The 17574-nt window shown below is 26.5% G+C and overlaps 1 protein-coding gene across 3 annotated transcripts in view; it reads left to right on the top strand.

The window, feature by feature from the left end:
• The window catches only part of LOC136978235 (LIM/homeobox protein Lhx3-like), a 74638-nt gene extending 57401 nt beyond the window's left edge, over positions 1-17237 (top strand). For all 3 annotated transcript variants that reach the window (XM_067273904.1, XM_067273903.1, XM_067273905.1), the window contains exons 2-5: positions 3191-3365; positions 8890-9092; positions 11066-11446; positions 16581-17237. In XM_067273904.1, coding sequence (XP_067130005.1) covers positions 3191-3365; positions 8890-9092; positions 11066-11446; positions 16581-17029 — 1208 coding nt within the window. In that variant the 3' untranslated portion in view covers positions 17030-17237. The remainder of the gene's footprint in view (positions 1-3190; positions 3366-8889; positions 9093-11065; positions 11447-16580) is intronic.
• Positions 17238-17574: the final 337 nt, after the last annotated feature.

Genomic DNA, 17574 nt, shown 5'->3' with positions numbered 1-17574 from the left:
AAAAATCAAGCATATAAGTTCGTAAATTTACTCAACTTTTATTCTATAATTATAATAATTAGCTGAAAATATTTTTTTAGTGTGTTTTTAGCTGTTGAGTGTGTTAAAAGGAGAGGATATATCTAGAATTCGCGATCCATTAGTTAGAAAGCTAGAAAGAGTCGTTATGTGGTATTTCACATTAATTGCTTCAAAATTCTTTAAAACTCGAGATTAATCATTTACAGTATTGTTAGTAGATACATTTAAGTTATAGTTTATGAAGTTTTAATAGTAAATAGATGAGAAATTCAAAGAATTTCACGTATCAAACAATAATTTTAACACGGTCGTATTGTAAAATATATTACTAGAATATTGTAGAAAATATTCTAGAATAAAACTAGGAATATATTTTTAATTATGGGCACATTAACACTTTAATAACTAGAAAATATTATGAAAAAAATGAAAGAAGAGTTACTTTAGAAGACACTTTTTGGCTCACAAAACAAGTCATTTTAAAATTATTTATGTACTAAAGATTAAGACAGTTTTAAGAATCATAGAATGCATCTTACAAGAGACAGTTTACTATTGGTTAATGTTAAAAAAAGGCGACACCATTGGTCGATAAGAGAGTGGTGACGCCTCCGTTGGAGTAGCGAGTAGGAATGGTTCGTGAGTCAGAGTAGGAGTTTGTGATGACAGCTGGAGAATGCAGAGGAGAGTCAAAAAGCAAGAAAAACAATATTCCTCGTCAATTGACACTCGACTATTCTTGCAGTAAGTTCGTTTTAATTCACTTAACTTCAATATAAAAGGATCGAAAAGACTCTGTACTTGTTGCTTCGCTCTGTTAACAAATGATCTCGCTCTCTTTCTTCTCATTCAAAAAACCATGAAAAAAAAGTATTAAATAAATAAATGAAGTTTCTTCAGTGTGATTAATCTCCTGAAAATTTGGACGTTGTGATCAATTTATTAAAAAATCACAGAAAAAATTAACTGAAGAACACTGATAGAAAACCTTATTTATCTATTTTTAAACGCGAATTTCTTGGATTTATATTGCTTGTTTTTAATTATAAGGAGATTTGTTTAAATTTTTTTTATAAATAATACTAATAGTTATAGTTTTGTATGCAAGTCTTTTAGAATTAATTACAAAATGGATAATATATTAAGTATTAAGTAGACTATAATGCATTCATTTCTATAACTTATATAGCCTAGATTTTGGTTTTAAAAAATTGAAGTCAAATTATTCAAGTAAATGTATTATAATTTATATATATATATTCAATAATTTTGAAGTACAATTAAAACTTTTAAAGACTTTATATCAGAAAAAATGTGAAAACTGACGATTTAGAGTTAAAATTATACAGGTAGATCAAATAATACGGGCCTAACCTTTATGATATTGGTGTTAAATATTCGATTAAAGCCAATATTTTTACTTTAATAAATTATAAATTAGTAATGTTATTTAATATTTTATCTATTTTCTATTAAATATTAAGAAGAATCATATAATTTAAACTTTGAATTCGATTCATTCAAACAAATATTCATTTAAAATGAGTTATTTGCTTTTTTAAATTACCAAATAATATTCTAATTAAATGATTATTTAATTATATGTTTAAATTATAAACTGTATTATTTATAAATTAATTCTCCTCACTTAAATACTCAAAAAGATGCAAAATCTTGGAGGATCATTATACCTTTTAGAATAGTCTATATAGTCATCATATCATTATATATTTAATGTCTCTGTGCTTCCTTTAGATGCTTATCTTAAGCATATAAATGAATCCTAGCTTAGTTTTAAATTCTTATTCTTTAGTTCTATATGTCTTAGATTTATAGTTTAATCCTTAGTCTCTTAATATAGTCTCTTATATTTTACTTATTATACCAATATATCTTATTTAAATACATATATCTACGTACTTTAATCTCTATTACAGTATTACATATCAGAACCGGATATTACGTAAAATAAATAAGCAAAAGGTTACAGCCTCGTGCAGCAAAGTTACAGCAAAGTTACAGCAAAGGATTTCACGCTTTTAAATTATTATTATGGGCTTATACAGCCTCCTGTATGTTATGGCTTACAGCCATGAATCTGGTTAACTCCCTACTCTTAATATACAAAATTTAGTCCTCAAGATTACGTATCTTTTATATAATATATATACTGTATTTTAATTCTTATTTTTATATTCTTTGTTCTTAATATATAGCCTATATTTTAGTCTTTGGTTGTTATATCTTAGTCCTTAATCTATATCTTTTATCTTTTGAGTGTTCGATCCTTTGTATCTTTTATGGATGTTTAGCTCTTTGCGTCTTTCATAGGGTATTTACTATTTTTAGGAGTGTTCAAAAGAAAATGACTTTTTAAAGAAAAATCGAAATCACATCCTTTGTTTCAGAAAGCTTCGGTTTTCACACCATCAAAAACATTCTCCTATTTGAATCTTTGTCTTATATTCATTCTTAGACTTGTTACTTTTTCATAAAAATTAATTCATTACTTGTGAAATAATGATTAACTCAATCCATTTACAAGCCATTAAGGTATTAACATTAATTACAATACGATAATTTCCCTTCAGAATCAAATCCATTTAACCTGTAATGGATCAAATGATGACCCCAATTAAGGCTACTAACACTTCAAGAGAGGCCCGGGCCACTTACTTTTTTGGCATCCAAATTAATATATTTAAAAAAACTACGTTAAAATTCGATAATTTGTGAGAAGCTTTCTATGTAGGTCTCTCATAAATTATTCATGGGATGTTTTGAGACCTTGCTATGTAAGACTCTGGCTATATTTGACGCCAAGCTCTATTATAGGGATCCTGCTGGTCTTCTGTGATACAACTTAGCACTAATTAAAAAATTGATTACACGATAACTTTAAGGAAAAAAATGCCTTTTATCGATATAAAACTGTTGTAAAAAACGAAATTTTAAAATTACGTATAAATTATTTATAACTAAAAATTCATTTAGTTAGTGATAATTACATGTTTTCGAGGGTGATTATGGTTCTTTAAACAATTTAAATTTATGAAGTAGAAGCATTAAGTAGAAGACATGGCGAGTCATTTTACGATATTTGAAAGCTGTTTTAAATCTAGTTTAATGAATAATTTAGATTTATTATTAAAAACATTTCTTTTTACAGCTACCATACCGAAATGCGCCGGATGCGAACAGCCCATTATGGACAGGTTCATCTTGAAGGTTCTGGATCGATCTTGGCATGCTAAATGTCTCAAGTGCATCGATTGTCAAGCTCAACTGAATGATAAGTGCTTTGCTAGGAACGGCCAAGTTTTCTGTAAAGAAGATTTTTTCAAGTGAGTTTTCTCGTATTATTTTCAACTTTTTGAAATTTCTATAGAAAGTTCTATAAAATTAACAAACAAACAAAAATTGTTTCAATTTTGTTGTATTGTTAATTTTTTTATTCGTAACGGAATCATTTTTCCGTATCTCAATTTATAAAACACTCTTAGACAGTATTTGAAAATAGTTAACTTTCTCGCCGCTAGATGGAGCGAGTACGAATTTTTGATACTTTTTTGAATTTTATATATTTTTTTATGTAAATGATAAAATAAAATTTTATATCGATATGTAAATTTTCTTTTAAATCATAAAGAACTCGGCTTAAATATTACATAAAGGTAAACTTATATTATTTTCGTAAGTTTTTTACTATAATAAAAAATTAATTCCTTTTTGAAGATAAATAAATAAATGAAAATTTTATGATTTTAGATTCTTATATCTCTATCTCTATCTAAATTCACTTATTTATTCAATATACGAAACATATTTATCAATAGTTGAAATATCCCGTGAAATATTTAGTAAACATCATACCAATGAATACGAAATTGCATATAAGGCAATAGAAAAATAAAAAAATAATAATTTTTATATTTTTAATTAATTTTTTGAATTTTATCTTACTCTTATTATATTTTACACAGTTAAACGACTTATATGACATACAAATATAATAATTATTTAATTTATGTATATATATATATATAGTATACGGCTATATGTCGTATACATGACACATTAATTTTTTAACTTTTTAACATGAAAACAATTTAATTTTCCAATTTGAATAAATTTAAAATATTCTGCAATATTAGAAATTTTAAATACATATAACAATGTATATATTTTTATAAACGGATATTTTAAAAAAACGCACCAAACTGTATTCAAGCCATTACAACAAAAAATGAATAAAACTTATTATTTATTTTTTAAAATATTTTAATATTATATAGATATACAGTTGAGCCTAAAGGCAGTTAACGAATGTAAAAAGTCGGTTTTATTCAAACTGTATAAAAATTGTTTAAAAACGTTAAAAATTCTCAAATTGACCAATTGCTTGCAAACGATATTACTCTTGGGCTATCTTGTACAATTGAAAAGTTGTAATCTTATATACAATATTTCGTAAATAGGCGCGAAATCAGTACATGGCATTTATCTCTTCAGTCAAAGCAGATACTATATTAATAATATTTAAAAACTAATAATTATACCTTGTATATTTTCATTTATATTCAGACAAATATAAAGACTTAATGAAAATGATATTGAAAAACAACTTTACTTTCACTCTCTTTATAAAAATGACAAAATTAAAAATGATTATAAGTAAAATGATAATAAAAAATTTAAAAAATAGAAAATTTATGAAAAAGTATTAAAATTTAAAACTTTGTCTAATTAAGTTTTCTATTCATTATGTTTAATACAAAAGATCTATAAAATAAATCTATAATCAATATAAAATACTAATAAATTAAATTAAAAAAAATTAACAAGACTATTTTATGAAAATATAAAACTTGTAAAAGTAACAACACTTTAATATCTTTGAAAATTTTTCATCTGAAAGTATAACTCTATGCTAATTTTTATAATTAAGTAATAAATTTTGAATAGTGAATATAAAAAAATTATATAAAAAGTAGTTTATGGAATATAAACAATTATTATAGGAAGCTTTTATTGTTTATGAAAAGTTTCATTATTTACGATTATTCGAAATTATTACTTAGAGACACGCTTTAAAAATTGCCAATTCCTGTGACATTTTTGTAATGCCAAATGCAAATACCAAAACTAATTGGAAAATGTATTATTATTATTATATGGCTTTTAAGATAATCTTATTGGTAATTTGCAAGAAAATAAAAATAGATTTTTAGCGGTAAATTTACAGGTAAAACTACTGTAAATTCTTAGCAGTAACTTAGTTAAATTGCCAATAAGAATATACTTTCACGTAGATACTGTATAATTTTACTGGAAAAATCTTTAAAATGTAGAACAAATTATTAAAGAATTAAAGATAAATTGAAATATTTTTAGTTTCTAGGTAAAGTTATTTCTATTCAAGTTTAGTCAATTCGCGTAACATTGTCTGAGGAAAGAATAGAATTTTATTGATTCGATTCAAAAAATTTCATCAATAACTATTGGAAAAGTAAAAAATGTAATAAGAATATGTATAAGCTTACTAAAAACGGATAAAATTTCATCATTTTAATGTGTATTTTATAAGTTATTCACTGATGAAAGTGGCGTTATTTTAGGTATGATCGATGTAACTCAAGCATTCGAAAAAGAATTATTTCAGCTATAATTATTTTAGTTTTCTAATTATTAAATATTTTTTAAAAAATAATTCAAATATGTATTATATTTAAGTTTATTTCAATTGATAAAATTAAATGGATGCTACTTCATCTTATTCCCATTAATCTGTTATTTCTATTTTGAGTGAATTGAATATTGTGAGAAATCGTTACAAATTTTACAAAATGTAAATACTAATAAATGAAAAATAAATTTATATTTGCTATAATTTGATAAAAATTACTAGATTTTCAGGTTAAAGAATGGATATTTATGTTATAAAGTAGTTATTTATGCATTAAAGATTATGAAGTGCTTTATAATCTTTTCCTTTATCCATTGTTCTTCACAACTTTTCTCGCTATGCATTAATCTTTATAAAAAGAAATTGTAAAAACGTTATAAAAAATGATTAATAAACAATTTAATATTAGAAAAGCGTTAGGCCTACTAAAATTATAATACATATACTGCACTATAAATTCTACTCTAATAACACATTTGATACACTATATTACTAGTTTCAGCACGTCATAAAGTGCTTTTTTCGTTTATTACATTACACTATAAGACGATTTTGTTAACAATGTACAATAAAGAGATTGTAATTATTCTAAATTCTTGATGATTTATAATTTTTTATTATAAAATATAAAAGATGATGAATCAATCATCAATTCGCCGACTTTGTATGAATTTACACAAGGTGATGTAGAATTTTATTATAAATCACAAGAAAATAACTTCTTGTTAAAAATTTATATTAAATTAAATTAAAATTCTGGATTTTTTCTTCTTTAACACATTTTTTTCCGCTATTTCAGTTGCTGTCTTTCGATTCTCCTTCACATCTGACTGTAACTAGCTCCTTCAACCGATTCTACTTTCATATTGACCAGTTGATTTCATTTTCTTCTTCCTCCATTTCTAAAACCAATCTTTTTCTCTGGATTTTAAAATATTCTAATCCATAGAATTTCATACAAAAATACTAAAATTTACTCTAGAAAAATTATATATATATATATATATATATTTTTTTTTTAGATGATCAACTGAAATGAAAATTCTTTTAATTTTTCTTTAATTTTTAAGTTATAAAAGTATTTTTTGAAATTAAATATGTGTATTATATTATTTTATTTGTGTTATCTTGGAAAATTTTTAAGAAACACAATTAAAATGAAGTACTTTTAATCTCTTCTTTTAGTTAAACAAACAGCGAAAGCAAAACCAAAGAAACCGTTAAAATATTTTTTTTTTTAAATCGTAAAATATTCTTGAAAATTATAAATAAATTATATATGCCTTATTGAACAAACAACATTTGAAAAATTATTATTGTATTTTTAAATGCTTTGCTTCATCACACAAAACAGAGCAAAAAAAAAAAAAAAAAAAAAATGCAAAATGTGCGAAGAAATATACGTTTTAACCATATATTTTCATTTTATAGATGCTGTTTTTTAGGAAATATATATTTGAAATGTATTTAAGATTCATATTTTACGCTTCCTTGATGTTTATATTTGATATTTTTAATTTAAAACAAAATCATTTCAAATTTTTTCACTGCGTATGCAAAGTACAAATTTTGCTTTTCAATAAAAAAGACCATCTGAGATACGCACGAAAACATATTTAAGATGACTTTTTTTTTTATTATTAAAAACATCAATTAGAACACGAAGAAAACAAAATAAATTGATTTTAAATACAATATTTTAAATATATACTTAAAAAGTAGTATCTGTCATTCATTTAATGAAGTTAATAAAGCGTGTGAAAAAGCAAAATTAGTTTTCCTATAGTAAACTGTTGCCAAATTTATTTGTTGAATTTTTTCTTAATTTTTTTATGGTAAGACTATCAATTTAAAGTGTGTAATTTTTCAAAGTAGCAAAGTTCTTTGTCTGAATGACCTCTTGAGGAATATCGAATTTATTTGAAGTCATTACAAAAGTCAATACGCGTTTATCATTGTAACTATACTTTACATTTTTTAGATCCCAAAGCGTAATTCTGGCATTTGTATAATCGATGGGTTAGTAAACTATATTCTACTCTATAATTTCAACTTTAAATCACGAATTATCGATAAATATTCTAAAATTTTTTTGATATATTCATTCTTTCTTTACAGCAAAATTAACTAAATAAAGTCAATAGTAATGACATTTATGGGCTATACAATATTGTTAATAAGTTATTAAGGCAATGTATTAATTGTTAATTAAGCATTAAGGCTAACTAATAAATTGAAAAAGGCATATAATGTTAAAGAAGAACTAAAATTGTAGATTATAATATCCTAAAAAATGTATAATTAACCCCCTTGTAACAGGCTAATGCCTACTACGCTAATAAAATTGATTGATTGATTGATACAGCAAAATTTAGACTAAAATAGCGCCGAATATATATATTAATGATGAAAAATAGTTTAATCAAAATTAAGGTTTATTTATCATAATTTTGCGTTTTTTAATGTTCCAGATCGCGTTAATTAAATGGCATTATGTAAGAAAACGAGACATATGCACTCGAAACGTATTTAAAACATAAAATTTTTGCATTTTTAGATGCTCTTTTTAAAGATATATTTATTTGGCATATTTTTAAGTAAATATATCTTATTTTTTGATGTTCCACTTCATCTTTTTTAATAAAAAAAAGAGCGTCTAAAAAGTGAGATAAGTATACTTAAAAGATAAATTTCTATAAATCTCTTGCTTTTTTCATGAAGAAGCAAGAAAGTATATCGTTCTATAAACAATTTTAATCAATAAAATCCATCTTAAACTCTTTATTAATTAGTAGTTTTATAACCATATTTAAATATTAAATTTTACGTAACCAGTTTTATTTTGCTTAATAGTAAACTATGGTATGTAGGTTAATAGTTATAGTGTTATACACGCTTTAATGGTAAATTATGGTAAGTTAGCAACTTAATAGTTCGATAAATTAGCAGTTTTATGACCATTTTAATAATAAATTATTATAATTTGATAAATGGGGATGCTATAATTGCTATGATAAGTTCTCTATATAATAGAAACACTATAGAGGGCGATTACATTAAACTCTAATTATGCACTTGTATTATTTTAGTATATTTATTTAAATTCGAAACAGAGTAGTGTATTTTTATAAAATAATATATTTTTTTTTGTAATTTTATGTCATTTTTTTGAATTTTTCCAGGCGTTTCGGTACAAAATGCGCAGGTTGCGATCAAGGTATACCACCGACACAAGTAGTGAGAAGGGCACAAGATAACGTATATCATTTACATTGTTTCGCTTGCATTTTATGCAAACGACAACTGAATACGGGAGACGAATTTTATTTGATGGAAGATAATAAACTCGTCTGCAAAACTGACTACGAAGCTGCCAAAGCACGCGGTAATAAAATCTTCTTTGTTTAATGTTTATATATAAATATAAGAATAGATTTCGTATTTATAAAAGGACTTTTTACATAAAAATTATTTGAAAAAAAAAAAATAGAATATAAAAAATATAAGACAAAATATAGATATAAAATAAATTATGAAAATATCTCTCGTGTAATTCTACGTATCCTTTAATAAATTTATATTATAAGATTTTTTTATATTATAATTTATACTTTTTTAAAATAGTTTCAAGCTTTAATTTCTATAAAAATCAAGAATTAAATTCTAAAAGTCTCAGCAAAAACGCGAAATAAATAAATAAATAATATAATATAAATTACGACATAATTATATTTTAGTGATGAAAGTGTTGATATACTTAATTTAATTACGCTGTTACAACTCAAAAATCTAAAAAAATATATAGTTTTTTATCTTAGATTTTGGATTTAGAAGTCTTTAAAATAGTTTTTAGATTGCATTTAATTAAATATTTATACGAAGCAAACTAACAACATACAAAGAAAGCACCCTCTTGAATACTTCTTCGATAAATTAATACTATTTTTGACATTATAATTTACAAATTTTAAACATAAATTTCCATAAAAAATCAAAAAAAAAAAAAAATCCAAAAAGTTGCAATATAATGAAAAAGTTTAAACTTAAATTTATGTAAAAATATATAATTTTAAATTGTAAAACTCTAAAAGCCGCGAAATAAATACATTCAAAGAACGTTTCAAGGTTTTCTTTGATAGATTAATGATATAAATTAATTTTTTTGAAATTATAAAATGAATTTTAACTTAAATTTTCATAAAAATTAAGAATTAAATTTCATAAAAATAAAAGAAAAAACTCCCGAAAAAATTGCGACATAAGAAGAAAATTTCGGGTGATGAAGGTGTTGATGCACTTAATTCAATTACGATGTTACAACCTGTCAAAATTTTTTGTTTAGTTATTAAATTTTTTTTAAAAATAAATAAATTTCTAGTCACCTAATAAAAAAAAAACCTTTCAAGAAAACGTTATTTAAGGAACGTTTCTTCTACTTAAAAACGTTTACTAATTAAATATCTATTGAATATATTTAAAAATAAACGAATAATTTGAGTAAAATAATAATTAAAAAATTATTTTATTTTTATTGCTTAATTATTTGAATTTTGGGGAAGTTTCTTTTTGTCGTTTTTTTTTTTTTTTTTTTTTTTTTATATATATATATACGAAAGTTCTTTATCAATTACAATATTCTTTAAGGCAAAGCTTCGAATATAATTGGATATAAGAATTATTAACATAAGAAAATAATTAAATTTATATTATTAAGCAGTTACATTAGTTATAAACTGTATGATATAATTAATAACACCGAAATTATGGTAAAGCTTTAATTAAATTCGTTCGAATTTCTTATGTAAAAATGGCATAAAATGAAGATAATATATTACATATTTTTAGAAGTTAATACTTTATTTTTGGATTTTATGCTAATATTTGGATACTAATAATGATTTTAGATGTTCTAAATAACATTCGGTTGTTAATGCTAATTTTTTAGAGCTTATACTAGTATTTTTTTGAGTTTTTGCTTCGAATATTCAGACATTAATAATGTTTATATGGATTTTTATGCGAGAAATTAGGTTTTTTGGCTTATTATACAAGCAATTGTATGTTAATAATGTTCTTTTTTATAGATTTTATGCGAGTATTTTTATACTGATTATGTGTTTTATTCGGATATTCAGTGATAAGTTTGATATTAATAAATTTTAAATAAGCATTTAGATGCCAATTGTGTATTTTTTAGATTTTATGCGTTTATTTACAAGCTTACTATGCTCTTTTTTAGATATTATGGAGGTAATTGTATATGTAAAATATATTATATTCATGGCTATACTTTTATAGTGTGATGATAACAGTGATATAGTAGGAGCTTTTTCTTTTTGGCCGTTTTTTTCAGAGCAGAGGGGACAACGAAACGTCCAAGGACCACTATAACTGCAAAACAGTTGGAAACGTTGAAAACAGCATACAACAATAGCCCGAAACCAGCTCGACACGTAAGAGAACAATTGAGCCAAGATACGGGACTCGATATGAGAGTGGTACAAGTGTGGTTTCAAAATAGAAGAGCAAAAGAGAAAAGGTTGAAAAAAGATGCAGGAAAGACAAGATGGAGTGAATATTTCAGAAATGCCACGGGAAATGTTAAACATAGTTCCACATCATCCACACCTGTTCAAGCGGGAGCGCAACCTAATTCACCTGAGGATCATCGAGAAAGGAATGGAGAAAAAAGGAGTTCCAAGCACGATTTAGATAGAGATAAGGATTCTGTTTATTCAGGTAGGTCAAAGTTCACTCGCTATACTCTACCCAAACATATTTTATTAATATTTTACAACGCTCACATAATATCAACACGAATACTGCTCTACATCTTCCACTTCATCTTCGCCTCTTTTACTGTTTAGTTTATTAAATTAATCAAAATATTTTAAAAAATTAATTGCTAAGTAATTAAATAATTTTTTTGTGTGTTTTTATAAAAGTGTGAGCTTTATCGAGGACCAAATTTTTAATCTTTAAAAGGGAATTTTGGTCCAAACTAAGAAACAAAATGCGATACGTTTTCTTTTATAATATGAGGATTTTAATCCGAATTTTTGTATAAAACTTACATTTAAATATTCAAATCATATCCTTATTTATGAGTTTTTAAGTGTTAAACTTAAAAAAGATCAAACCGATAATATTTTAGAAGAAAATTTTGATCTAAATAATACTTTAACATATACCACAACTCTATCTGCAAACTAAGTGTTATAACGCAACTTTTCATATAATAAACTGACGTTGTAAACGGAAAAATAATACTAATTCTCATAAATAATTTAGAAACTACAAAATTTAATCATTTGTGATTAAAAGGGTCCCTTTATCTGACGTCACTTTCAAGCATTTGCCATCTGTTAGAGCAAATTCCCTGTATCAATCATGCAAAAGTATCGATTGGTAGCCTATAGACATACAAGAAGTAGATTTTAAACAAATTAGATCTAATTCCAAGTTTTGCATCCGATTTATAAAGCAATTATTGAATCACGACACACATGGAAAGTGATACATTATCGTTAATGGTGTGGTATACCTTTAAATGCGCTTTTTTTTAATATCACTCGAGAGATATTTTTGTAAATACGATCTACTGACCAACATTATCTGTTTATTGCTGGGGAATTGTCTATGATAACGCTTTACTGCTTGAAACTACATCCTTTATCGCCTTAACGTTAATGGAAACACTTCCTCCTTTTCCACCATTTTAACATTATTGCTAGAAAGGATCGCTTTATCGCCTTCCAAGACATGTTCTTGATGTAAAAAAAGCTATAGAAATCAATAAGAATTGCATACAATTTAATGATTATAAGGGAGAGATGTTGCAGTAAATAGTATATTCTTTAACAATTAAGGTTATAATTGTTGTTTTTCAAACTTTTAACAATAAAAATGCAGTTTGGTAATTCACGGCTTAATTTACGTTTGAATGCGATGCTTGTAGCATTACAAAATGCTATTTTAGTATGGAAGCACTTTATTTTTAGTTTTTAAGCACATATTCAGTTGCTGAAAGCATTATATCAACTAGAAAAAGACATACCGGTTAATAAACTCCTTATATTAGCTATTAGAACCTTACGCTCCTCTCTAAAGGCACTTAAGTTAGTTCATAAATGCGTTGTTTTACTATTAAAAGTCTTATATTAGTTTTGAAGGCATTACTTAATCTATCAAATAATATTATATCTAAAGATATATTATTTATATTAATTAAATAAGATCTTATATTAATTCATAAAGATAATTACAAAGATTATTAACAGCATTAATAGCCTTATATCAGTAATTAAAAGCACTTTACTACTTAACAAAACCTCTCCATTAGTCACTAGAAGTTTAAACAAATAAAGGAGATAAAGCATAATTGCGAAATAAAAAGCATGCTTAATATTTTTTAAGCAAGGCCTTTCAGAGATCGAGAGAGGCCGGCCGCTTCTACGATACCCCCTCATATAACAAACCAACGTTAAAAACGTTGCATGGTAATAAATTAAATAATTTATGTTTTTGAGGCCCTTTTATATTTGTGTTCTTAGTCAAATAAGTCTAATGGTGCTCTGTGATAAAGTCTGAGCTCGAGTCAATAATGCGTTACCTGTAAGAGACTTCATGGTGCTTTGTATTAGAGACTTTCCAAGCAAACTTGTATCAATTCTTTGTTACATTTTTGACATTTAGACATCTAAATTCGTTAGCAATACATTTCACTGTAAGAATAGTTACATTGAAAAAAGCATTAAGTATCAATTTAATAGTGCATTAACGCTTAGAGATTTCGGTTAATATTACCTATGGTTCCAAGATGACGGCTCGTCTCTGATTCCAGCAAATAGAAGAAGGGAAACAGTGGGGACGCACGTTCTAACCTAATCTAACCTATTCTAATAAATTACCATAATTATTACTAACAAAATTATTAGAATAGGTTAGGTTAAGTTAGAATGTGCGTCCCCACTTTCCTTGCTGGAATCAGACAAGCCGCCATCTTGGAACCATAGGTAACATTAACCGAGATTTCTTAATACTGTAAGAAATTCAATGAGATGAATAACTTACAACAAATGTTTTAAGATCCCCGTAAACGTCGTCTATCCCTTTTATGATAGAGGCTTATTTCAGTAGTACGTTAACTCTAAAATATTTCATATTGTATTGTGTTAAAGAATTTCAAAACAGAATTCTATGTTACATTTTGACACTTAATAAGATTTATTTTTAAAGCGTGGAGGTTTTGTTAGATATAATATAAACATGAGAGCAGTTACAATACGAAAACCAACAAATGTCACTTAAATAATACGGTAACACTTCGAGATTTTGCATTGATTCTTATTAGAGAATGTCAAAGCAGTATTGTAGCAATTCTTCGTTGCATTTTAACATTTAGATACTAAAATTCGTTAGTAACATATCTCACTTTTAAAGCGTTACGGCTTTCTTAGAAAACACCCATGAAAGTAGTAACGCTACATTAAGCTTACGTTAATATTTCGTTAAGGCGTCAAGATTTTATATTGATTTGTATTAGATTTTTAGAAGAATTACGTCGATTATTCTCATATTTTGACTGCCAGACACTTAAATTCCTCACTAATAAGCCTTATGAAGCCTTAGAAGCGTTACGGCTTTAATGGGCGTAAGATGTATAGAAGAATGCGTAAAACATTAAGATATCACTTTAATAGAGCGTTAACGCTTAGAGATTTCGTATTAGTTTTATTACAACTAAGGGAATTTAAAAGCCGCAAGATGACATTGTCTAAACATGTGATCACCATTACAGTAAATGCCGCACCACGTCATTAGATTTAATACAAAGGCGTCATTAGCGTAACGTTAACGCTTTAAGTCGGGGGTGGCTTATGGCCGCGCCCGCCAATGCAGATGTAGTGTAATCAGTGTGTTGCAATAAGGCCGTACCAACCGTTATAGGTACCACAGTCATTTTATTTGTAATTATTATGTTTCACTGCTGGAACTTTATTGGTTCGATGCGTAATAAGGTTTGCGTGTAAGATAAGAAAATCGAATATTTCATTTAGTTTAAACGATAGTAATCACCGGATTCTACCGGAAAAAAATAATAATAATTGATGTAAATAGGTAAGCCAAATTACTGACGTTCGACTTTAAAATTTCACTTTTAATGCTCCTAAACATGTAAGGAAAGTATTATTTAAAGAGGGAGAAAATCGATAGAATTTCGTAATTTAAAAGTTTAGTTGTCAACAGTTTAAAAATTAAATTGAAACGTGCTTAACCGAAATCTTGAAATCGATTTAAGATTCTGTTAATGCAGATTTCAAAGCATTTTCAGCCTTTTTCATTCGAAATTTCACTCTTGATATTAAAAAACTTTTAAAAATTTAGATCCTAAGTTTAGAATTTCACGTAAAATTTGACTTTTGTATAATTTGATAACGTTAAGATCCATTAAACTCGAACTACAGTTAAGAAACTTCCACATTACAGATTCCGTTGATGCAAATTTCAAGCCTTCTTCAGCCTTGTCTTAGATGTTCGAGTTTTAAAGTAAAAAATACAAAACGTTAACTTTATAATCTCACAAGAAATTATGAGTTTTACATAATTTTATGAAGATAGAATCCAAAAAATTAAAGCCTTTTTTTTAGTGTTGTTTATTCGCAATATCAAATTTAAAAATTTAAAATATTTACATCCTAACTTTAGAATTTCATTTAAAATCGCGAGTTTGGAAAATTTAATGACGTTAGAATGTCGAAAAATTGATCTGTGATTTCGGAATCTGGTTAATGTAATTCTTGGTGCCAAGATGGCGGCAAGATTCCTGCAAGGAAACAGTGGGACGCACGTTCTAACCTAACCTAACCTATTCTAATAATTTGGTTGCTAATAATTATGGTAATTTATTAGAATAGGTTAGGTTAGGTCAGAACGTGCTTCCCACTGTTTCCTTGCAGGAATCAGAGACGAGCCGCCATCTTGGCACCAAGGGTTACATTAACCCGGAAGGGTTAACACGAAATTAATTCGTTTTCCGAACTTTAATTTTATCAAATTATGCAAAACTCATAAGTTTGTGTTATGTTCTAAAGTTAAAATCTAATTTTTTGTATATTGTTTTATCTAAAACAACAAAAATATGAGATAAATATAGCTTTAAATTTACTTCAACGAAACCTTAGACTCGCCAACCGAGTATCAAGATGAAGTCCTAATTTCTTTACTTGTTTAATGTATTTTACTTTCAATCCGCATCTTTCTTTTACGGAAAATAAAACGGGGAAAAAAATTCTGCAACTTTGAAAGATTTTTATCAAATAAAAAAAATAACTGAAAATATATTTTTCAAAACAAAGAAATTTTGAAAATTAGTAATTTGAGCGATAAACAGCGGTACTGTACATTCGGTGTATTCTCGTATCAATGTTTAAACGAGAAACAGGAGTGTTATTTGATATATTTGCTTTTATTTCTACGTTTAGAATTTCGAAAACAAGATAAGATATTCGAAATAAATATCTAGAAGTTATCAATTTTATAAGAAAAAGTCATTTTTAAGGAAAGAAAACTCTAGTTTATCAAATTCGTTTATTGAGGTACGTGGTACGGTGATATTATTTAAAGCTTACTTCTTGTTACGAATCACATTTCTCAATCTGATAATGCGAGATTACATTCATATCTTCTACTCTACATAAATTACAAGAATTATTTGATTACTTTTGAATGTAAACACTCGGATACAAATTCGAATCTAGTAAATTGGGCTTAAAAATATTTTTTTACTGTATAAATTAGATACATGACAGCTTTTTTACAGAGCAATAAACAATATCATTTTTGTATTTTCTTTCTGTTTCCTGTTTTACAGACGATGTACCCGAAATTCGGCAATTTGTGCCAAGATTATCTTCAGGAATGATGGATGAGGACGGGCATCCCCAAGGTCCACCATTACCTCACGGACCGAATGGACTCAGCTACATCAGCGGACCTCATCCCTATCCCGGTCCAGGTACGCCACCCTACCTCAGTGGAAACCACAGTCCAGGGAGTCAATATCCAGGAACCTTCTACGGAGAAGGATTAGGTGGGCATTATATGGCGGCTTCGACACCGATTTCTGATCAAAACGGGCACATCTCCACCCTTTCTAATCGACTTATCGTCCCTACACCCACAGATCTCAGTAACAGCAGTAGCAATCATGGATATCCGGACTTTCCTCCTAGTCCTGCATCATGGCTTGAAGAAGTTGATGCACCAGCATCTTCGATAACTCCATCCCACGCTGCGCCTCCTTCAGCAGCTCAGTACTGATGTGTATGACCCCCTCTTTGACAAATATGTTGATATGACTTTTAGACGCGATGCTGTCAGTCACCATACTGTTTGTTTGTCTGTCCCTCTTCTCGTGGAAGAAATAATTTTTTCAATTGTGGAGAAGTGGGTTTTCCAGTTCCTGAATTATAACGAATGTAGTACGTGTGATAAGCACAATAAACTAGTCATATGTGATAAAAAAAAAGAGTATATGAAGGAGTTTTTATTAAAAATAATATTTGAAAACAGTCTTTTAAAAAGTTTCTTGTTTAGTTTCAACAGTCGAAAAATTACCATTTTTTTCGGAAAATTTTAATTAAAATTATTTTAAAATTTTAAAAATTAACATATTTTTCTTCATTTTAATAAATTGTTGGTTTAAATGCAAAAATTACAATTACTATTTATCAAAAATTCTGAATGAATATCGATTTTACGCTCATCCACGACGTCACTTCATTCAAATTTTATGATGTTTCGGTTCTAAGAATGACGTCATATATGTATAACCAATTAAATACCTTACGTGAATGTAAATTAAA

Source organism: Centruroides vittatus, unplaced genomic scaffold (assembly GCF_030686945.1).
Source record: "Centruroides vittatus isolate TY-2023 unplaced genomic scaffold, ASM3068694v2 contig_5, whole genome shotgun sequence".
NCBI classification, from domain to species: Eukaryota; Metazoa; Arthropoda; class Arachnida; order Scorpiones; family Buthidae; genus Centruroides; species Centruroides vittatus.
The sequence above is the reverse complement of the archived record's forward strand: the minus strand, read 5'-3'. Positions and strand labels throughout refer to the sequence as shown.